This window comes from Capronia epimyces, assembly GCF_000585565.1.
Source record: "Capronia epimyces CBS 606.96 chromosome Unknown aczIQ-supercont1.5, whole genome shotgun sequence".
In the NCBI taxonomy this organism is placed as follows: Eukaryota; Fungi; Ascomycota; class Eurotiomycetes; order Chaetothyriales; family Herpotrichiellaceae; genus Capronia; species Capronia epimyces.
This window is the reverse complement of record NW_006912908.1, coordinates 541795-564507: the sequence shown is the minus strand read 5'-3', so window position 1 is coordinate 564507 and position 22713 is coordinate 541795. Positions and strand designations below refer to the sequence as shown.

The 22713-nt window shown below is 52.5% G+C and overlaps 9 protein-coding genes across 9 annotated transcripts; 5 read left to right on the top strand and 4 right to left on the bottom strand.

Annotated features, from left to right (window-relative positions):
* Window positions 1-3865: 3865 nt before the first annotated feature.
* Window positions 3866-4630, top strand: A1O3_06144 (uncharacterized protein; the record flags this gene model as incomplete). Its single annotated transcript, XM_007736264.1, has 2 exons — window positions 3866-4288; window positions 4403-4630. 2 exons carry the CDS (start codon window positions 3866-3868, stop codon window positions 4628-4630), a joined length of 651 nt encoding a protein of 216 aa, XP_007734454.1.
* Window positions 4631-6170: 1540 nt separating this feature from the next.
* On the top strand, window positions 6171-7493 carry A1O3_06143 (uncharacterized protein; the record flags this gene model as incomplete). Its single annotated transcript, XM_007736263.1, has 1 exon — window positions 6171-7493. The coding sequence occupies one exon, from the start codon at window positions 6171-6173 to the stop codon at window positions 7491-7493; it is 1323 nt and encodes a 440-aa protein (XP_007734453.1).
* A 411-nt stretch (window positions 7494-7904) lies between these two features.
* On the bottom strand, window positions 7905-8399 carry A1O3_06142 (uncharacterized protein; the record flags this gene model as incomplete). The annotated part of the gene is made up of 2 exons (XM_007736262.1): window positions 7905-7925; window positions 7980-8399. The coding sequence occupies 2 exons, from the start codon at window positions 8397-8399 to the stop codon at window positions 7905-7907; spliced, it is 441 nt and encodes a 146-aa protein (XP_007734452.1).
* Window positions 8400-10481: 2082 nt separating this feature from the next.
* A1O3_06141 (uncharacterized protein) lies at window positions 10482-12839 on the bottom strand (the record flags this gene model as incomplete). Its single annotated transcript, XM_007736261.1, has 4 exons — window positions 10482-10873; window positions 10924-12652; window positions 12713-12739; window positions 12798-12839. The coding sequence occupies 4 exons, from the start codon at window positions 12837-12839 to the stop codon at window positions 10482-10484; spliced, it is 2190 nt and encodes a 729-aa protein (XP_007734451.1).
* Window positions 12840-13601: 762 nt separating this feature from the next.
* On the top strand, window positions 13602-15322 carry A1O3_06140 (ATP-dependent RNA helicase DBP5; the record flags this gene model as incomplete). The annotated part of the gene is made up of 4 exons (XM_007736260.1): window positions 13602-13942; window positions 13991-14488; window positions 14539-14776; window positions 14828-15322. 4 exons carry the CDS (start codon window positions 13602-13604, stop codon window positions 15320-15322), a joined length of 1572 nt encoding a protein of 523 aa, XP_007734450.1.
* A 493-nt stretch (window positions 15323-15815) lies between these two features.
* Window positions 15816-16340, bottom strand: A1O3_06139 (uncharacterized protein; the record flags this gene model as incomplete). Its single annotated transcript, XM_007736259.1, has 1 exon — window positions 15816-16340. The coding sequence occupies one exon, from the start codon at window positions 16338-16340 to the stop codon at window positions 15816-15818; it is 525 nt and encodes a 174-aa protein (XP_007734449.1).
* A 752-nt stretch (window positions 16341-17092) lies between these two features.
* Window positions 17093-17705, top strand: A1O3_06138 (uncharacterized protein; the record flags this gene model as incomplete). The annotated part of the gene is made up of 2 exons (XM_007736258.1): window positions 17093-17324; window positions 17389-17705. 2 exons carry the CDS (start codon window positions 17093-17095, stop codon window positions 17703-17705), a joined length of 549 nt encoding a protein of 182 aa, XP_007734448.1.
* Window positions 17706-19297: 1592 nt separating this feature from the next.
* Window positions 19298-19911, bottom strand: A1O3_06137 (uncharacterized protein; the record flags this gene model as incomplete). The annotated part of the gene is made up of 2 exons (XM_007736257.1): window positions 19298-19816; window positions 19867-19911. The coding sequence occupies 2 exons, from the start codon at window positions 19909-19911 to the stop codon at window positions 19298-19300; spliced, it is 564 nt and encodes a 187-aa protein (XP_007734447.1).
* A 720-nt stretch (window positions 19912-20631) lies between these two features.
* A1O3_06136 (uncharacterized protein) lies at window positions 20632-22115 on the top strand (the record flags this gene model as incomplete). The annotated part of the gene is made up of 2 exons (XM_007736256.1): window positions 20632-20967; window positions 21030-22115. 2 exons carry the CDS (start codon window positions 20632-20634, stop codon window positions 22113-22115), a joined length of 1422 nt encoding a protein of 473 aa, XP_007734446.1.
* Between the last annotated feature and the right edge of the window lie 598 nt (window positions 22116-22713).

The window sequence follows — 22713 nt, the reverse complement described above, 5'->3', positions numbered from 1 at the left end:
ACTCGACTCGGGGGCTGTCAAGGACTATTTCGATATAATCCCAGCTCCACTTGATCCTGGCTTTGTCAATATCATCTGTCGGAGCATACTGGTGGTTATTCGGAAGAAGGGGGAATTTAGTAGGAGCGATGGAAGCAAGACCAATTTGTTCCTTCAAAAACAAAACTAGCAGGATTCACAAGATAGAAGATATTCGGTACTTAGTTTTAGTGCCGGGGTATGATATCCCAATGGTGGAGCAAGGGGAATAGTAGATCTCGCCCCATGTCTAGGGCAACAAAAAGCATGGTTTCCTGCTTCTGTCGTATGAGTGGAAGGTGATTCGAGGAGTACAGCGTTTGAGACCATTCTGTCGAGGTCACTATTTGTAGAGGGTGGACAGCATGCTGCTGCTCGTAGTCTTCATTATCATCCCTGAGCCTTGATGAACAGGGAGGGTTTGCAGGCGATGGGAGTAAGGACGGATCATTTGGGGGGCTGATGAGAAATGCGATCAATGGCCATGAATTTCTGCTTGAACTTCTGAACCGTCGTCGTCGTCGGATCGTTTGGGGGGATGTGAGCTGTGAGCCGTCCTTGTGGATGAAGTCCACTCCATGCTGTCCGCATCTGGTTTAATATAGCACTGGTGCATGCCTCCGACTGGTCAGCCTGCTGACCATGGCGACGACGTCCACGGGCACGAAGTAGGCCCGCATGATAGTTGCACGCTTGACTCCTAGCACTGCGCCTCAGCTCTCAAACAATATTGCCCCATCTACCCTTGTCAGCTCATGTCCGTGGGTAGGTTGTTCACCAGCGCTTCACAGGAGGCCTCAGGGTTGACTTTGTCTTTGTGGTCCGTAGGACGAAGATCAAGTTTCGCGTGGGTGTTCTTCTGTTTCTCTTCTCTTCCAACGGAAGGGGTCTTTCGACTTGATCCAGCCAAGTTAGGTCGGAAGAGCGCAGGTCAGGCTGTCTCCTGGCCCAATCTAGAGGACAATGGCTGGGTTCCATTGTATAGGAAATTGTGGTGGCAGTGGCAGTGGCATTGGCAGTGTGCTGTCTTGTCAAGCAGATCGTAGGCAGTATGAATGGCAATGGCATTGCTCTCTTTGTCAAACCGGCCGTAGAAGATAGTCAACAGACAATGTAAAGACGATGCATATGTCTCTGTCTCGCCAAGGAGACAGTGGGTACTGGTACTGGCACTGGCACTGTGTTTGTTATTGCAATCTTGTGAACCTAGGGAGTTATGAGGTGCATCAAGGTAGACAACTACCGTGTCCTGTACTACCTAGATAGTACTGAGGTACTGTAACCATCGCTCCCTTATCGATAATGGATAGTACTGCATCCTGTCGAGCACTGGATACTGTTGTGTCCAATGTTGTGACTCTCCTCACCACCTGCATCTATCCGATGCATGCCCACGTTCGCATCTTTGGTTGGCCTCTTGTCTGAGGTCGCCAACGCAGGAAAACAGCATCTTGACGACTTGACATGAGGCGAGATCCAGTTCACCACAGAGCGCGTCATAGAAGAGATCACCGATTGCTGAATGATGCTGTCAAATCACCCGACTTCGCGGCTCTAAAGTGGTCTCGTTCACACGAAGCCTCGGAGCCCCATTCAATTTAGGAAGTCGGTATTTCCCGATCCATGGAGAGCCTCACTGAAGTCAAGGACGCGTATTCCCAAAACTGATCGTTTCTGAACAGGGTTGGCCTGATTTCCATTGACGCGACCTTGCGTGTTCCAGCTCCCGGGACGCTTTCGATCGACCAGCGAAGCCAGATCAAATTCAATGTCAACAGCCTCAACCGACCCGTCACATACCAAGCCTTCCCATAGGTCAGACGGATTCAAGTCGTGGTGGAGGTTGGGGAGCGCAGTCAATTTGTCGAAGCCGCAAACTGGACCTTTCAACACACATATGTACCTGGCATTCTAAACCGAGGAGAAGCTGGTATGCCACTCTTCAATTGAGGCCATGGTGACTCCATCGACTGCATTGTCCAGCCGGAATGCATCAATGAATACCTTGAAAAGGCAAGCGAAGAGGCAGCAGCGCAGGAGGCCCGTGAAAAGGCGCTCAAGGTTCGCAATAAAGACAACGAGCGGGACCAGCAGGCGGTCTCATGCACGGACAAGTTAGCATGGCGGCTTATTTGTATGGACAGGGCTTTTGCAGACCCTTCCCCCGCACCTGGGCCAGCGGCCGTGCGGGAATACTACCTTGTTTGCTTATCAAGGAGGTTGAAACATGGATACAGAAAGAATCGAACTCAAAGGAGAGCTTCACAGGATCGATAATGTCGACACGCTGGCCATTTCCAGTGTCATGTATGACACCGGGGTGCAGCTGGCTATGCTGTCCGTACCCAAGCGGTTGAATTCTTCAACAACTCCAGGGAGAGTACTGTCATCGCCGCTCTGTGGTTGGCAAGCAAGAGGGATGTGTCCCTGGAGTCTGAGAATCAAAACGAAACTCACTATTGCACAGTTTGCATCCACGACGTACTGACAAGTTCAGATCGGCCGAGATCAGCCAGGGATGGGAAGATCAAGATGTTGAAGACTCATTTACCGGGCAGGTTTTCGAAAGGATCCTGCAGTGATACACAGGATGTATGATATACATATCAAGTGGTGCTGGCCATGTCGCGCAACGCAGATAGAAGCACTCCATCCATCTTTATCTCCCTCGGCGTCACCGATTGTCGTTCAGGTCGAAGATGAAAGCTTTGGTGGGCCTGTGGCAAGCCAATCCAACAGATAGCAGGGCCGCCTGACTATTCGAGCAACTGGAACTTGGAACCATTGCAGTCGTCACGGTCACGTGTATTGTTACAGGAGAGTGGCAGAGTGAGCTGAATCCGAATCCGGCAGCTTGATGTGGTGCAGTGCAGTGACACCGTGTGGTTGTGGTTGATTGTGCTGCTAAGGAAGAAGACAAAGAGGAGGTGATGTTGACCATAATCAAACCCCGCAACCGGCTTTACTTCCTCGGTACGTGTCGCAGTGACTCGTGACTCGAGTCAAGTCACGGGGTCACGGGCCTTCTTGGGTGGAGATGTGGAGGTGGGATTTAGGTTTGACCGCCTTCCACATCTAGCAGCTACGTCACGGTCCAACCCGAGGCTACTCTGTATGTGATCTAGCGCGGATGGACCGCTGGTAGATGTGGAAATAGGTCGTTGCTTAGATTTAAAATGGTCCTGCCTTTAGGTCATGCATTAGGCCATACATCAGATTGTGCATTGGATCGCGTCTTAGGTCTACATTAGGCCGTGCAGAAGGCAGCGCATTAAGTCAGACATCCGATCGTGCCTTAGGTCGTGCCTTGCAGCTCCATCGGCTCCATCGCACCTCCATCTCCGGAATATCCGAGTCGTTCAAGTCAACCTCGGATCCCGGTCAAGCTGGTCAAGCATGCCTGCGTCAAGCATGGGCCACGTGATTTGGCTAGATCCATCTGCGTTCTGGGTTGGACATCTTTACCTGGAGCCACCAGTCCACGGCAGATTAGGCGAAGATCTAGATCTTGCTAGTTAGGTACCAAGGTACCTAGTGTTTGCCCATCACCGTGTGTTTGCTTTGTGCCATACCTCGTCGCCGTCTATAGAATATTCACCGAGGGTACCTGCGGATAGGGTGGTACTGTTACTAGCACTAGCAGTGACTTCATGACAACACTTCACGCGCGTGACATAGGACCGCAGCGCAATACACAACATATAACATACCTACTCTCCACTCACACATACAACGAACCTTCTCACCACTCAGCCCACGCTCATCACATATACGAGCTGTTCCTTCAAACCACTCATTCCTACGACAAGAACAAGACCGCTTCAACATCGGACGGAATTTCGCCATGATGGGCACCACCAACCAAGAGTCCACGTCGACTCACAGCCTTCGCCGTACCGGTACCTCCGGCCAGCCAATACTGAAGGGCATAATCATTGAACTCCCGGGTCACGAATTCATAACAGCAACCATGGTGGAGAAGTCCGGGATCCAAGAAATGTCGTTTGCATATCCCGATGCCGACTATCCTTCGGTGATTATTCTAATCTCGAACTCGACCAAGGCGGAAGAAATGGCACAGCGGGCAAACGACTACATCTGCACCTCGGACAGAGAAGCCAACATTGTGATTGTATTCATGACCGTGACCGGGGGTGATAAGTGGGAGGCTGCAAAGGAGGACAAGACGGCGACATTCACTATCTGGAAACGAGAGAGGCTTCTTCAAGATGGAAAGGAAACGATCTGTGCGGTTCGCACTGAACACGAGGTGAGTGAGTCTGAGTTCAGACCTAGGCCTGACCCAACCCCAAGCCCAAAGGCGCCTTGGTTCCCGTGGCTGTATTGCATATCATATTTGCTGACTCTCTCATACACACATTAGATATTCCGAAACAAGGACGGCAGCCCCAACATGGATGCTAAGATTACCTTCTTGCTACGCGACTTCGCGCCTCAGGCCCTTGTTGATCGTTACCCGCGCCTTGGAAACAGTGTCAGAGATATTCCATTTCCTGCCCAACTCCTTTGTGGAATCCTTAAGGAAGCTGAGCTGAATCCGAGAGGAATCATGATTTCGCTGGACCTCTGGAGGATGCTACACCGACTCTGACGGAATCTCTGGGGCCGGGAGAAGCTCAAGATCAAACAAAATAGCCGGTTCCGTTAACATAAGGTACTTGAGGCTTCCGGGGTGATCATGACCGAGACCACTTGTTGATTGTATGAGTATGATAGTGGCCCGAGATCACATTCATGACTCAAAGCCTTTGTACTGCGTAGGTAGGGATGACACCCTTTTACCAGGCTAGAGCCTTGGGTCTCTTGAATGTCATGACACATTTTTACTTAGACACGTTCCTATCTTGCATACAGGGAAGTGCCAGCCACACGTCCTGGATCCTAACTGACATCCGCATCTTCTGCTCCACTAGCGGTCGCGCCATGGGAAGGTTAGATCATCTGCATCAGAGTACGACTGACAGTTCAGTCACATTCAGCCTTGGTCTAGTCGTCTGGTCTGGTCTGGTCTGGTCTGGTCTGGTCTGGTCTGTGATGGATGGATGGATGTGATGTGGTGTGGCTGGAGGCATTGTCATTTCATCACCCGCCCCTGCATTTCTGCTTTGTTTCTGACGTTAAAGGCAAATCTCAATCCCAATCCCAATATCCCGGAGACTCGACCTAGCTAGAGCCCCTTGGCACCATTAAGTAAGTCAATGTCATCAACGGTAGTGGCTACAGTTTAGGCCCAGATATATATATGTAATTGTATCTACCGTATTAAAGCGGGCAATCCTCGGTATGTATCTCCCTTAATACATATACCCGGAGGCGGCTTCGTCGTACGTCCACGTTCCGGATGCAGACAGCAAGGCTGGCTAGATATGCCCAAGACCAAGCAGGCCCAGCAGAAGTGCCAGGTGGGAGGAGCAGAGATGGGTACAGAGTGGGAATGGGAGAGTAGAGAAGGGATAGGAAGGGCTTATGAGGCCTAGAATGGGAATAAGGACTTAGCCAAGGTAAGGAAGGGTGGTGGGTGAGTGCCAGAATCCGAATCAACAATGGCGGTTTATTCGATAATTCATACGTATATACCTGTATGTAATTGGATGGTACTAGGGAGACGGAGCTCCATCTCTACCAAATCAATCCAGTGTATTGTTCAGTGCCTCGCTAGAGCAGAGATGCCATCATTCAAGGTCAGACCTAGGCCTAGTGCACCTAGCAACTCACATTCCATCTCTGCCGCTGTCACATTCCATCTCTGACACACCGTTTGCGGGCTTGTGCGAGCCTGGGCCTCGAGACCTCGAGGACAAAGGGCCAGCTCGTGCCGGTTGCAGCGAATTCTCATTCCCACACATGGAGGTGTGCGTGTCTGTTTCCGGCTTTGTTGGCTCCAGGCTACCAGTGAATACTACATATAGCTCTCGCACGCGGCCGATCTAACAGTGACAGCAGGACCCAAGTCAGAGTCTGACTATACTTCTCAAAACTCGAGGTCCAGGTCTTAGTATTAGTGGAAAAGGACTCGAATTTCACATCTCGAGATCGAGATTGAGAACCCAAGACCAAGACCAAGATCAAGATCAATCAGCGGAAGCGCGAAGCGACAGTCTGGGGCCGGCAAGCCCGACGGATTCGGCACGATGAAAACCTTTAGCATGCAAAATGTGGTGCCAGACGACATGGACTATACTGATCCGTCGAAAAAGTTCCGGCAAGTTCGGGCGTACACGGCAGCGCCAGGACAGCGGCCCGATCCGTATGCGAGGAAGGCGCCCAAGAACATTGAGCTCTGCTGGGCGTGTGGGTGGACGTGGAAAAACCAGACGCTCTCGTCGTACGGGCCTCGAGTGAGGGTGATGCATACGAAAAACAACAATGGCATCTGGACCATCGGGTCCCGTTGGGTGCTTCACGACCAGCCCAACGATCGGTACCTGGGGAACCACTACATGACGGTGAAATTCCTCCTTCGGCAGCCCGGCTTGACGATTCCTCTCCCCAAGGAGATCCACAGCCTGAGCCAACCGACCGATCCGATCCTCTTTACCTTGGAGTCGCGGGTGCCAGGGCTGCCGCTCAACCAGGTTTGGCTTGGCCTCTCCCCGGACGAGAAGGCCAGCTATAGCCGCCAGATGGCCGATATTCTCAAACAGATGCGACAGATGACGTCGCCTCGAATGCAAAAGGTGGACGGTAGCCGACTCGACGACCGCATCGTGAGTGTATGCAGCGGCAAGCAGGTCGGGAGCTGTTTCAAGATCGGATACGACGTCGATCAATGGTTTGAGGACCTTGGACCCGATCTACGCATAGGACTGGCCTGCAGCCTCGAGACTACCGATCCCATCGTCATCGAAGAGAAATTCCGCGAACTCAGAGACAACTTTCCCCCCTGTGAGCCGTATGTCCTCGCCCATGGTGACCTCAACCTCACGAACATCATCGTCAAAGACGGCAAAATCCAGGGTATCATCGACTGGGAAATGGCTGGATACTATCCTTGGTGGATGGACCGGTGGGTTCAAGGCAATTTGCCGGGAGGGCCGGGTTCTGAACTGGACACAGATGAACTATTCGATCCAATTTGGAAGGAGCTTGAGCCAGACTTGTCCCGGGAAAAATTCGTGGAGCTGGTTCATCGTCCGATTGAAGAGGCAACCCAGGCCTTCTCCAGTTGTACTAAAGACCATCCATACCGCAACGTCCCAGAGGGACTAATCGAGGACTGCCCAATGTGGCTAAAGGACTCCTTTTGCGAATGTCAGCCCATCCAAGGACACTTCAAGCCGCAATTTTGGGGAGTGGAGCAATCTTGTGAAATCGACGCAAGGTGGAATCCAGAAGTAGATACTAGGATGCTTGAGGAGCGATATAAGAGAAAGGACCCACGTGCTCTGGCTTCGACGCTTGGGAAAGATTTGGAAACACCGCCGAGTGGCAGTGGCCAAGACGAGTCGAAGTAACAGAGGAAGGAAAAGGAAAGGAAAGGAAAGGAAAGGAAAGGAAAGGAAAGGAAAGGAAAGGATGAGATAAAATCATCTTCGAGCTATTCCCAGTTCTGGGTACAATGAACGGCAGATCTCGAATTGCCAGGACCAGGAGATAGGAATGCTCAAAAACACAACCGAGTTGCAAACATGGTCCAGAAACAGACACCTTATCCTCATCCTCACCCTCCTGCACCACCACCACCACCACCACCAACAAGAATAAAGAAATCTCCAGCCACAATAAGGCAACATCTTTTCAAGCGAGTACCCCAGCATCCCTCCCAGGCCAGTAGCAACACCGAGATGGCTGATAGCTGCACCACCAGCACCCATCAACGGCTGTGACAAGAGAAGCCATGTCTTCGAATGGATGTCAAGCTTCACTCAGATCTCGTGTCGCCAGCCCTGATTTCAGTCAGTATGATGATCAATGTATCCCATAAAACAGACTTTGCTTACCGGATAAAGCGTGTCCATGTTCATGATTTGATCCACCACGTCACAGAACACTTGTTTCGTGACCCCGTTGTTCCATTTGTACACTCTGTTATTGTCTCCTCTAGGTCTGCCACTGAAGCTGAATCGTGTTTTGGACCCTATCTTGCTGATGATGAGAGCTGAGTTACCGGTTCCATCAACAAACCGCAGAGCGGCTCTGTCATGTTTGGACAAGTCGTTGAACATCTCCACAACATCTCTAGCTGGGAGGTAACCTTCGCCGCCACCAGGACGAAATGTTGTGATGAGCGTTTGAACTGGGTTCGTATCGAATTTTGTTGGAATTGCGATATTGCCACAGCCTTCGCAAACAGTCGCATAGGAAGGGTTGTCGTGGACGCAAAACCAGCAGGTATGGGCTGGGACCTGGGTGGAAGACATTTTGAGACTGAAAAAGTGTATGGAGTGTATGGAGTAAACTGGAGGGCAACTTGTAGTGTGAAAGGAGTGGACAGAGTCTTGTGGATGTGCTTGGTGGTAGATGAAGAAACAAGAATGCTTCTTAAGCCTTTATACAACTTCTATGAGCCCTCTTGAGCACGCAAACTATGGTGGCGTGGGTTTGCACCTCATAGTCTCACATGTCCCAAATTGCCCTGGACCAGGTCCTTGCTTGTCTCAGACATCGCTGCAGAACAAGCAAAGCGCAGGAGGTTGGAATCAAAGGAAACAAGCAACCCACTCTTTGGTGCTTGACAACGACCGGGCACGCTGGCCAGACAAACATTTCCAGGGAGACACTCACATTATGCATCATGCCGGCATCGCTTGCGCATGTAGATGTAGATAGTGTCAAAGGAAAACATGGTCAATCAGCAAACACGTGGGGCATCAAGCTCAACAACGCTCAACAACGACTGGCTCCTCCTGTCATGTAACAAATTCGAAGTGTAGTGTGACTGCAATTGCTTCCCGCTGCACTGGACATAATCAATGCATGAATGAATGGCTCAAGTTGCTCAAGCGGGGCATGGGAACGTTTGCTGCATCATCATGCCTCTTCTGGTCTCACTTATGATTCCTGAGACTAGCTCGCTGGCAGAGAGATAGAGCCTGGGCCTCAGAGCGCAGTGGCTGAATTTGCCCCCCTGCAATAGGATGCCTCTGGTCTGGAATAGTAGGCATGCAAGGCTGACAAGGGAAGGGGACATCGGGACAACAGAACGGGGGCGGGGGGCTGGGGGCGGGGACGCAGCGCCAAGGGACAAAGGACAACCAACCAGTCTGAATCGCAACCAGCATCTGCCTCTGCCTCTTGCCTCTGATTTTGGCTTTGGCTTTGCTCTTTGTGCAGCCGAGCTGCATTTGTCTCTTGGAGGAAACAGACAAGAGTGATGACTGCATGGTTGAAGCAAAGGAAAGCAAAGGAAAACAAGTGGCTGCGTGGCTGCATGGACGCGTGGCTGGTCTCAACCCAAACAAACAGGTTTCCTTTGCCTTCTCCCACTGGCAGCACAGGCCGAGATCTCGGCGCCACACATGAGCCCGTGCATTGTCTCTGGGAGATGAATGAAAACGGAAAGCATGGAGATGATGTGAGGCTGGTCTGACCTTCTTCTTGGTTGGCCTGCAAATGGAATGTCAGAGATGGAATGTGAGGATGAAAGAGGAAGTTGATGATCACGGAGAGGAGAGCGCCAGGGGATGGCAGCCATGATGCAGCCTCGACACACACCTAGGAAGGATCTAGGATCACAGATAGCAGATCACAGATCGCAGATCACAATAACCATAGCCATGCGGAGGACTCGACTTCTCAGTTCTTGGACCGTGAAGTCACGTCTGCCACCAGTGCCAATGTCGTTATTTTATTCCTTCATCAACGAGGTCTTGAGAACATTAGACTATATACATCGTACCTCCTAGGTGGGAAGACTACCAGGCAGGTATACGATGCACGTACGCGTACTACGAGAGGGTTCGAAGTGCGTCGCGTCGCGTCTTGACAACACTTGGCACCTGCTTGGCACGGGTCTGACCCCCCACGTGACCCGCTTAGTCACAGCTTGCTGACTCTGTCCACGTGACCACTCGAACGGTACTGCGAAGTACAGTACTCGGTATGTGCGCTCTGCACTCTGCACTCTGTACTCCGGATTACTTGCAGCCTCGTAGCCTCGTCGCCCCCCAACTCCAACTTGTAGAGACTACTCCGTAGAGAGAGAGATTCTCTTGTCACAACGCATCTCTTGCTCGGTCCGTGAGACTAACTAAGCCCACCACTACCGACCGAACCAAGCTATTCCTGACTTCCCCGAGTTTTAGTTTAACCAAACCACTGTGCCATTTTGCAGTCAGTGACTGCTGCGCCACTGTGCACACACCGTCTTGCAAAACTCCATGAATCAACCGGAGTGGCGGACTTCCTGTCGAGAAACAGACCGCCACCGCCCCCGCTGGTACATGAATGCAACCAGACATGCAAGCCAACCGCCGCTGCCGGCATGCCAAAGAAGGTCAACATCAAACCTCCTGGATATAATTCGCAGGTACACAACGCGTCTCACCGTTCTTCTCCACTTCGGCCCAGCCATCTCCTGTTCCCATGCTGACCAGGACAAACCTTTCGCCCTCGGACATGTCGAACTCGGCATCGCTTTGGGCATTGTACGGGTACAATGCCTCGACATACTTCAATTTCTTCGCCCCACGCTTAGGCGCCACAGCCGGACCCTGTTTCTTCTTGGTCGCACCCGCGACAGTCGAAGACGCCAGTGAAGTACTAGAAGTGGACGCCAATGATGGTGGCCGCTCATACGCCGGAGTGGTTGCCGTCGTGGGAAGCTCTTCGAGGTAGGCTGTAGGCACGAGGCCTTCTTTGCCAAAGCCGGCTTGTACTTTGGTCCATCCGCCATCTGGAAGCCCATTAACATCAGAGCATCTACGACGGGTTCGATTCGCCTACCGTCAGGTTCTAAGATCTTCACTTCGGTCCCTTCCGAGAGTGTTATCTCACCTTCGTCCCTGGCGTCGTAGGGATAGAGCATCTTTGCCCGTGGTTGGCTGCTTCCATTGGTACCCGAGCCGACAAGAGCACTCACAAATGTGGCTGGGGGAGGCGCGACTATGCGGTTCCGCCTCATGCCACCGGACGTCGTCGTGCCTGCGCCCGCGCCCAGAGCGGGCGCGTCGTCTTGCGTTGTGGATCTGGGTATGTTACCTGACAGCGATCGTGTCCCACTGGCAGCATAGCCAGACGAGAGACTGCTCATGGTATCTTGTCTTGTCAGGGACGGAGGAATGTTTGCACCATTCGATGCTGGCGTTTCTGCCGCCGCTATTGCAGCGGCTTGTCGTTCAGCCTTCAACTTCTTTTTCTCCTCCTTCGTCTGCTCCCCTGGGCAGTCCGCCGGCACCTTCATATGGCACTTACTGTGGCATGTAAAGCCGCAGTCTGTGCAAATGAATCCTTTGGCACTCAGACCCCAAATCCGATCGCCGCATAGATCGCAGTTGGTGGGGATTTTGAACGTCTCGGATTTGAACGTGTGGCTTTTTCCATACATGCTGAGATCTCCGACGACCGAGGTGATTGTCGAGGTTTCAACTTCGGCCGTCAAGCGCTGGCGATCGATGGCATGGAGTTCCTCTTGTACGGTGAACTGCGATCGGACGCAATCAACTTCGTCGCGCCGATCCTTCCCTGCTCGGATGTTCTCACGGGCCTTCTTCACATTTTCCAATTCGCGTCTCTTCTGTTCAGATGCGGCTTTGAGTTGATTGATCAAGGGCTTACTCTTCTGGAGGATATTGCGAAGGAATATTTTGGAGGTTTCGTCGGTCATCATGTTGTCGGCATCCAGCCAGACCGGAGACGGTTCAAACACCAGATGAGGAGGCTCCTGCCATTGCACAGCATTGTGCCGGACAAACATATTGCTGTCGAGCCTCGGATCGTTTCTGGGGATCTCGGCCGACAGGTGGGACATGTGATCGGTACTCCGCTTTAACGTGTTGGCCTCGAGCGCCGAAGCAAGTAGCCAGAGGCTGTTCAATTTAGCCACACGGGTCTCGTTCAAGTCCTGCAGGGAGTCAAGGAGGTCCGGAACGTAGTCGTGATAGTAGCATTCTTTCAGCTTGTTTGTCACGTTGATACCGATCAGGTACGTATTTTTGGCGTTGTTCATTTCTGCCAGTTGCTGGCTGTACGCACTTTGAGCTTTGGCCTTGTCAAAGGAGGATTCGGCCTTCTTCCGGCGGTTCTCGACTTCTTGACAGACAGTGTCATATCTGGCCTTCAATTTCTTCAAGTCGCCGTAGGACGAGTCCCGCTCCTTGACCAATTTGAGCTGGTATTCTGCATGGCTCTTCCGTAGCTCTTCCAACTTCCGGGTGTTGTACTCCAATGGTGTGGCTACCTGACTGATCAGGTCTTGTGCAAACTTGCCATGTTCATTGGCGCGCGCCTCCAAAGTGGACAGTTGGGTCGTCCATGTTGTGAGAGAGGCTGACTCCAAGGATCCCGGCGTGAGAGCAGGGCTGTCCCCGACGCTCAGGTTGCTCGATCTCTTCGCTTTCTTGTCATAGTATTTTTTCGCCAACGCCGTCAACTTCTGACTGTATTCCTTCTCGATGGCGGAGCGTTCCTCATAGAATTCTTGGATCTCGGTGAGCCAGGTGATTCCGAGACTGACCTGTGTCGCACGCAGGATTTAGGTCGGTTCGGGACGAGCGGAGGTGTCAGGGTCACTTACCCAGTTATCGACCGGCTTATAGCCGTCCTGCAACAAGATCAGCGGGGGTGCCGGAAGCAGAAGCACGCAGACAAACTCATCTCACCTTGAGTTCTGCGCCGAAGCTGACGGCGGCGACTTGAGACATTGTGCATGGGAGGAGCAAGCTAACGCAACAGCATCATTCCTTCCGCTCCTTATCACAACTCCACCACGCCGATCAGAATCGAGGTCGAGGGTGAGGTCGCGTCAACGTAGGGTGCAGGGTGCAGTTTGGGACATTGCACGGCCGGCGTTTGGCGGGGGTTGTTGGGGGTTGTCGAAATGTTGCTGGGATTTGGCCTCCTTGCTGCAGCCTTCTGGGGTTGGCGTTGACGGCTCGGGGCTGCAGAGGCTGAAAGGGCTGCTGTGGCTCAGGCACTCTAGCTGGTACTTACTGTACAGATATCCGTACCTAGGTACATAGCACTGGCAATGGGGGGTTCACCCCGCCCTCACCGCCTGCGCCACACGCCACACCTTGGGCTTAGAGAAGCCTTAGGAGCCTACTACGACTAAGGCGCCGCACTTACCACTTGCAACAGACCCGCGGGAGCCAAGTTTTGCAATTAAATCGCATCCGCATCCAACAATTTGCCTCACCCGATTGATCATTGATTGCAAACACAGGGCGAGCAAGGCACTTGAGTGTGCTATTGTCGGGGCATCTCTAATTGACTCTAATTGACTCTTCACTTGAATCTCAATCGGCCTCCAATCATTCCTCCCTTCCTCTTTGCACCCACCACCTGAACCATCGTTCGTTTTGAAACATCCCTTCCCAACCTCAAGCGACGCCCCTAGACGTCTTTCTCTCTACCTCTTTGCACCGCTCAGCCTCGACGATCCCTCCCCAATCTTAAAGACCACCATGTCCGCACCTACCGCTGACGGCGGGTCTCTGGCAGGCCGCATCTCCAAACCCGAAACAATGAACGCTCAAGCCGAGTCCTTCCAGCCGCAATCTGGTACATCCTGGGCGGATGAGGTTGCCTCTCCTGTGACCGAGAAGCCCTCGGCCCCGGTGGCCGTAGAGGAGAAAAAGCCAGAGTCGTCGGAGGCGCCAGTCTCGCAGGTGGATGGAGCTACCGCACCTTTTGGTGGATCAGAGCTGCATGAGCCAGAATTTGATGTTGAGGTCAAGTTGGCGGACATGCAAGCAGATCCAAACAATCCACTGTACTCGGCCGCCTCGTTCGAGCAGTTGGGCCTGTAAGTGATGGTACGCTGTCAAGACCTGGGTCGGCACTGACGGTTTAGGCACGACAACATTCTCAAAGGTGTCATGGCCATGAACTTCCGGAAACCGTCCAAGGTGCAAGAAAAGACACTGCCGCTTCTCCTGTTGAACCCTCCGCACAATCTCATCGGCCAATCTCAGTCTGGTACTGGAAAGACCGCCGCTTTCGTACTCAACATCCTCCACCGTCTAGACCTCAGTACCGAACAACTGCAGAAGGCGCCGCAGGCGTTGGTGTTGGCTCCAAGCAGAGAGCTTGCACGACAGATCGTGGGCGTGGTCAAGGTGATGGGATCGTACATGCCTGGCCTCATCGTCGAAGCTGCCGTTCCTCAAGACGCTGCTTCACGGGGACGAAAGATTGAGGCGTCCGTGGTGGTCGGAACTCCCGGCACTGTGATGGACATGATCCGCAAGAGATCCATGGATATGAAAGGTCTCAAAGTACTCGTACTGGATGAGGCAGACAACATGCTCGACCAACAAGGTCTTGGAGACCAGTGCATTCGTGTGAAGGCGTACGTCTTCGCAACTCCTATCCCCTACCAGAAGCTGACCTATCCGCTAGCATGCTCCCCAAGAATATCCAGATCGTGTTGTTTTCCGCCACTTTCCCTGACAACGTGGTCAAGTATGCAGAAAACTTTGCGCCTAATGCCAATCAGATGACCCTGCAACACCAAGATTTGACCGTCGAGGGCATCAAGCAGATCTATCTTGATTGTGACAGTGACAAGGCAAAGTACGAGATTTTGGTCAAGTTCTACGGGTTGATGACGATCGGCTCCTCCATCATCTTCGTCAAGGTATGTAGACGTCCCTGTCGGTCATCTTTGGCCTTTCTAACGGACATTTAGACCCGAGAAACCGCACTCGCCATTGAACAACGCATGACCGCCGAAGGTCACAAGGTCGTTTCTTTGACTGGAGGTTATGAAGGAGCGCAGCGAGATGTCATTATCGACTCTTTCCGCATGGGCCACGCCAAAGTTCTCATCACCACCAACGTCCTCGCCCGCGGTATCGATGTGCAGTCCGTATCCATGGTGGTCAACTACGATGTTCCGGACAAGTTTGTTGGCGGCGGCAAATTCGTTGCGGATCCGCAAACATATCTCCATCGTATCGGTCGGACTGGACGGTTCGGTCGTGTGGGTGTGGCAGTGACTTTCATCAGCAACCGGGCCGATTGGGAGAAATTGATGGAGATCCAGAGATACTTTGGCACGGAGATGACCAAGGTCGCGACCAACGACTGGGACGAGCTCGAGGAGACTGTCTCCAAGATCATCAAGAGCTCGAGGGCAGGCGCCAATTTCAAGGATGGAGCGAGGATGGAGATGCAAGACTAAGGCGGGAGGACCGAAAAGCGGCCTTGCTCGAAACGGCCCAGTGGACGGCACTAGTTGAACGAAACGATGCGCGTTGATTACTTAGTACGACGTCATGACGCGGAGCGTTGCCTCCCAACGCACAGCAAAACACAAGAAACGGGCTTGAGGCAGAGAATGAGAGCGTCTGTGGGTTGAAACGTGGCTGTGGAGAAACAAAACGGGGAATAGATAGCACCTGAACGACTTTTTCTCGATACCCATAACAGGTGCGCCACCCGAGAAGAATGATGGGAGAAACGATTGTACTACAACATAGGGCTCTTGCCGCACCAAGCAACCGAGCGTCTTCCTCCGCCTCGCTTCCATGCCTGACCTCTCCTCAGCCATGCCGGGCTCGTCGAAACCAAAAGATGGAATCCCCACCCACGTAAGAGCAAAAGCCTCAGACATGGTCCATTGTCCAAGATTCGGGGATTGGGTGGCCAGTCAGGTCGGCCAGTGGCTGCGCGGACTAGGAAGAATGCAGTGACGCCGAGTTTGCGGCCAGCAGCTTGCGGCGGTTCTCCCGAGCTCTGGCCATCAGCAGCAACAGGCGGTCGGTGGCTTTGCTGTCGAGGAACTCGACGATGCGTCGGATGCGGCGGCCGGTGTCGTCCATGGTGAGGAGGAAGATGTACTCCCCGCGATAGGCCCACTCGTCGGCGGGCAAGCCGTCGTCCTTCAACTCGTCGCGGAACAGCGCGTTGCTGGTGGCCCAGACGGTCACGGTGTTCTGGATGTCCGACTCGATCATCTCCTTGGCCGTGACGGGGAAGCCGGCCAGGACGTCGCGCAGGCCGGCCAGATGGGCGGCAAAGGTCGCATTGTCCTTGGGCGTCGTCAGCGCGCCCAACGATGCCGGCGCGAAGAGATGCGTGCAGTCGGCGGTGCGGGTAGAGACGAGCGCGTCGGCGGAGAGGTTGGCGAATCCCGCTATGAACGTCCTGGCCGTTTCGAGCCGGGGAGATGCAGATGCAGATGTGGATGTCAATGTCATTGTTATTGTCGTCCCTCCGTATCGACCTCTAGTCGTTCACTTGGTTGTTTTGTTTCTTTGGTTTTTTTCGTTTCTTCGTTTCTTCGGACTCGAACTCGAACTGAATCAACTGTTAATCTTTATTTGGCAGAGATGGAAACATCATGATTCTGTGTGCCTCGCGATCATGCCTGAAATGTGTAGGTCTGCATAGGTTACTTGTAATAGCTTCGGGATGAGGTGATCACATGCTTCGAGGGAGGGCGACATGCAACGTTTCATTACCCTGGGTGCCCGGGGGTCATCTATACCTCTTGAGTTTCAATCTATGATATGTCCGTGCGTATCGCGTGGCGGCTATGTTGGCAGCAGTGGCGTTCAAGGGCACTAAAGTAAGTATATTCGGAGTATAGAGTAATATGTTGGAAGTCTTCTTCAGCCTTATCTTGAGGACAATGGGCATCTGGTGGCATGATATATATAGCATCCCTGCCCAATTGAGGTTAGTGTACGGGGATAACTTGGCCATATCTCCGGCGGGTCTTGGGCGTTTCATCGGAGCTAAGGCGCTACTTCCTCCGTGCTTCGTACTTGCGAGCCCTGCGCATTCGCGGCCGCATCATTACAGATACATGTACTCCGTATCTCTCTTCCCTCTAGTAGGTACACTATATGAAGCTGACCTGTCGAGTCACAGAACCACTCGCCTCCTCTACCATCAAAGAGCCAAAAGCGACCCCGAGACGCCGCACATCCTGTTAGCCACCAAGACCATGTGCAATGATCTACCCACCCACCGACCTCGAAAACGGTTTCGATCTTTGTATGCGCAACCTCTTATTGAGCAGACATGCGGCCGCGACATTGCCAGCGGCACCACTACATCCCAGAGAAGTTATATCAGTGGATGGGCGAAGAACAACGAGTGGCCAAAGGAATTCTTCGAATCGGACAAGATGCAGCACATGTTTTCAAAGAAGAAACCTTCAGCGGCTTCTCTTCGCCGTAAAAGGTCAGAGGCAAGCCTCGTTACACTGGCGACACGCGATTCGAAAATATGATTTCACAGACCGAAACGGCCTGGAGAAGTGGACAGCATACAGGTTTATGAAGAACGTCTATGACATATGGATGCCGACTCACTTCAAAGGGATCTGTTCGGCCATTGACGAGTTGCCTTTGCTTTCTGAGCAGGATTTGGAACTGCTCCACAGCTCAGAGCCGCAGGTTTCAGAGAGATCAGGCCTCCCGCAGCGGCTTAAAGAGCAGAATTGGGCGGAGGTGCATGACAATCAATTGAGTCCCATAGATCTGCAACAAATCACTCCAGATGGGTCAACGCAAACGGACACGAAACCTCCCAAGCAGAAGAAGGGTAAGGCCTGATACCGGATGTGAATCGCGCGACGCTTTCCTTCTACGTATCGAGTATGAAATTGCGGCTAGGCCCCAGGCGGCCCCCAGGAGCATAGGAAGCGCGGGCCCTTATTTCTCCGTCCTGTACTAATGCGGCGGAATAGGCAGGCGGCCTCCCTAGAGTCAGCTGCAACAATCGCGCGCTGGCGCCTTTTGCTTCCCTGCTCCGACCAACTGTTATGTGAGGTGACATGCGTGGTTTGTTCGAAAGTGTCCTGGCGACAAGCCTACCTATACCCACCGCTATTCCTCATCTCAACGTGTTCTACTCCTATACTCCTAGAACTGACCTTGACCTCCCACCTGCGATGCAATGTCCAACATCTACTCCTTAGACGACAGGATCCGCGAGTTCTTCGAGACTCAAACATCTGCTACTCGCCAACAATGCCATGAAGTCGCCCTGTCCCATATTGGGAGCCCAATCACTCCACCACCATTCGAAGGGAGGGTGCCCTTCTTGCAACTCGGGGCTATAATACACTTCTCGCCATCCCCAGCTCCTTCGATCCCTCCCACCGCGACCTCAACCGGCGACCCCTCCTCCTTTGCACGGGCGGCGTCCCATGTCGCTTCAAATTTCTGGAAGAAGCATTGAAATCCATCACAGTTTGATATGAGCATTTTGATCAGTTCCACGCGTGTAGGTAAATAGCTGTCTGTCGGCGATTGTTTTCAACTCTGCGTTCATTCAGCATTTTCTCCTCTCGCTGTGCCTGGCGCCGCGACCTTCGACACGCCTACCCCACAACTTACCGTTATCAAGGGGAGGATGGTTGCCCATACAATGGGCGCTGTCGTCCCTGGGGGCCATTCGAGCCAAAATCATCCCGATCGACGTGATTGAATGCAGTCTGCTGCGCACTTGCCTCTTGTAGTGTCACATCAAATCCGAACTTCACAACAACCCTATACAATACACGTATGTCTTTGCGACCAGTCGACTCGTGGCTCAGCGATGGCAGCTGGATAACTTTGTGTTGTTGATAGAGATACACAACATCGTCGTTATTGTGAGGGAAAATATCCATACCAGAGGTGGGTTTGAGGCTATGAGTTGAAGGCGCGCCGAGTAGACTTTGACGCTCGAGCGTCATTACATACCTTTATTCGGGACCGGATCAGTTATGTTGTGGTTAGAGGCCTCCTGTCGACTGTTCATCCATGCTTCTAGCTTTTCAAACTGTCCATTGGTCAAAAAATGACACAAAAAGTTACCAGGTAGGATTGTATAAACTTACTTCAGCTGGCAAAAAGAAATGCAACACTGAATGAATACTCATAAGCTGCTGAAGCGCTTGTTGATCATATGTGAGCCTTTGAAGTAATAAATTGCTGAACTCATCGCAGTTTGACTCGCGCGCGATTGTTGCCGCTTCGAAAATTGAAGGATAAGCACCCGCAAATCCCCAGTCGATAAGATATAGGCGCCCAGACGAATCCAGGATTAGATTCCGAGGCATGATATCTAGATGAGTCATAACAAAAGTCGGGAACTTGAAAGGAGGGGTCGTAGTCGGCGCATTTCTAGTCGTTTTAGCTACTTCGAGTCTTCCATTACACTAGTCCTCGAAATCCGAAACACTTGTAAATGGTCCTGAGCCGTAGGCTGAGAACCATCTCCTATTGCTCGGTCCGCCACCAATTGGCCCCGGCAGAGGGATGTGGAGGTATTGTAATTGCCAAATTATCTCCGCGACTTGGCCAATGATATTTTCTCGCTCGTCCGGAAGGAGCTTCTCCCAGCATTGTGAAAGGCAAACACCGTCGACGTAACTCATAACAATGTATCCAGTAGAGTCGTAGATACCACCAGTGCCGTAGACAAGGAACGATCGATACACTCGCGGAAGATAGATAGATGTCTTCTGAGCCACTAGTTTCATAGCTTCGGCCTCAGAAGGAAGGGTCAGAGGGGATTTCTTGATCACAAGGTTTCGAGAGATTCGAGCTACTCGTGCACCACAAAGAGTGTGAAGCGATGGAGCGGTGTCAGCGATAGCAGCTAGCTCTGATTCTGACACTTTAAATATGTCACAGCCCTCTAATGGGAAGTCTGTGTTCGGATCGGTGGCTGCAGGCTAGATGTATGGTCACTTTCGGTGTTTGAAACGTGGATTCCGAAACGTACGTCGCTAGTCGCCTCGAATTGATCTTCGATGTGATCTTCAGCCATGGGTACTGAGTGAAATCCCTCTCTGTACTCCGTAGAAACATCCTGATAAAGTTGAAGGGCGAAGGGTTAAACAAGTGAGGTCGATAGTAAGGCTGAGGTCGATAAAGCATGGCTTGGCATACGTAGTTAGTTTAATGTGACACATGCCCGCTCACGTTCGCAGCACCAACGCAATTCACCACCTCTGTCGAAGATGTCCACTAAATAATGGACAGATCATATTTGTCTGTTCTGCACATGCTACGGATACTCGTACTCGTACCGTCAAAGTTAGCCTCTACACGTCCCATGCTCGGATGCTCCCGGTCTATCAACCGTACTCCGTAGACTGCGGGGTATTGGCTGGACATTGGATAGTGCGAGTCAACGGTCACGTTATGGAGCCCGGACGGAAGGTGCGCCGAGCGTCTCCTACTTGTCTTCTCTTGCTACTGACGTTTTATAAAGCCGGTGCAGAACAGGCCCTTACTTTACGAGCGCATACGAGTATGACAACCTGGAACGTTGTTGGTGTGACGTGTCTGTCCTTATTATAGTCCCAGGCCCACCTCCAGGCCTCACAACAGGCAACAGACGTTCGACGACCAACCACGCCATGCTCAGCACCGGCGCCTCCTTCCTATCACACCGCAGCCAGCTAGGCAGCAGCACCCCTTCGAACCCCGACCACCTCCTGACCTCGTCTGCGAATTCGCTCTTTTACTCTCCTCGTCCGCCTTCATGTTTGCACTGGAAAAACCTGCGTCGAGGAAACGACGCCGCACCTCCACTGAGCCTTCAGATCGCGAGCACCCACCAGTTGTGAAAAAACCGCGATTGCAGCCCGAGAGTTTCCCGCAACCTCACCGTCGTCATCGCCCTGCGAGCTTCTGGGACACGTTGTCCAAGATCCGATTGAGCAACGGCGCCCTGAGAGAGTTCGACCGCAGGAACGAGCAGAAGACCAAGCAGTCATATCTCGCAACAACACCAACTGCCGAGTGTCCGACGGGGCGAGCATCTGATCTCAAAAGATTTTCTCGCCTTGGTGGTCCTGATATATCACACCTACGAGGGGTACGCTTGTCCTGTGCCAGGTGCACTATGGAGATGAAGAGACTAACTGAAGACCCTGCCAGTTCGCCAGCTTACCTCTTCGAGTCACCGAGGCGATGAGCGATTATTCCCATTCCCGAAGCCGGAAACGGTCTTCTACCTCGTCACAGGCTGGCTTGACCAGACCCTCCAACACTACAACCAAAAGTGGGAATTTCGAACAAAAAATGATTGATAATGGTGTCTACCCTCACCTCTACGAACACCCGGATGGCCGTAATGAAAAGCCGGCCAATTTTGGCGACATCCAAGCCAGACTCAGGACTGCACGGCCATCACTATCACCGTCGCGATTTAGTGATACAGAATTCGATGCGTTCCAGCGAGAAAATGCGAGGGCGTCTACTGAGGGTACAACGATGAGTAGGGTCATGCCCTTCCTCGCTGGAAATGAAGCCACACACCACCGAGTACAGGTGGATCACCCGTTCAACAACCTTGAACCTTTGGCCGCAGGCGTCAGCTACGCTAAACCCGACGTCTACTATGGGGCGCAACCGTCTGTCATCAACCCGCGTGTCCGGAGTGACCTGGGCAAGCACATCATTCCTTCCACTACCACCAGCCGTCCTGTGGCGCCGAATTTCTTTCTGGAAGGCAAGGGCCCAAAAGGACAAACGGATGTGCTCCAGCGGCAAGCTTTGTATAATGGAGCCTTAGGAGCTCGAGCCATGCACAGCCTACAGAACTACGGTACGAACACACCGGTCTACGACAACAACGCGTACAGCTTCAGCAGCACTTACCACGATGGCCAGTTGAGGGTATACGCGACACATCCTACCCAATCCACAGTCCCTGAAAGGCAGTCTGACTATCATATGACTCAAGTTCGTTCGTTCTCACTGACAGACACCCACGACCGATTTCGAGAAGGGGTTACCGCCTACCGCAACATCCGAGACCTGGCAAAGGAACAACGTGATAGCTTCATTGAAAAAGCGAATCAGAAAACCAGCCAGATGCGCACCAGCACGAGCACTACCTTCACGGACAGCCATGCATCCCAGTCAACCCCTCTACTTGGTGGGTCGGACACTTCTGAAGACGAGCTGGCTCGTTATGAGGCGGCCCCCGCCAAGCGTCTTAGACCAGGTACATCGCGATAGTGCCTCTCACCGCATTGTTAGAGAGCCTAAGGTTAGGACCGGTCAAGCATAGGGGTCGCCAGTGCTCATGCAGCTCAGTCATCATCGTCAAAGTGCTCCGAAGCGAGGATCGCAAGTTTGTGGTACGAATCGCCCGATGTGGTGATGCTACTCCCGTTTGTAGTCTTAGCCCTTCGATACAGCACCCATACAGTAAGGTCAACGGTTTAGGCCCTAAAGTATAGGGGTCCACCCTGCTAATGGGGAAACGCTCTCCAGACACCTTGGAATGCTCTTCGACATGTTTTTGACGTTTCAACATGGCGTTTGGGTGCCTCGAGACCGACATTGGCGTCCCAATGATTCACTGTTGGGTGTAGTAATAATATAGCATTGGTGGTATGTAATGCATGGCTGAAATATCAAGAGGAGTCACCTGACCGGCCTGTCTTTGATCCTCTCTTCCCACTGCACGCGACTTGGTTTCCTTCTTATCAGAGACAGCCACACTAATGTCAAGCCTCCTCCTTCCTCTTCTTCGATGACACCGCTTGCGGATACACGTCTTGCAGACGAGTTCACCAGGCCCTAGCAGCGCCTACGTTTTCTCGCAGATTTA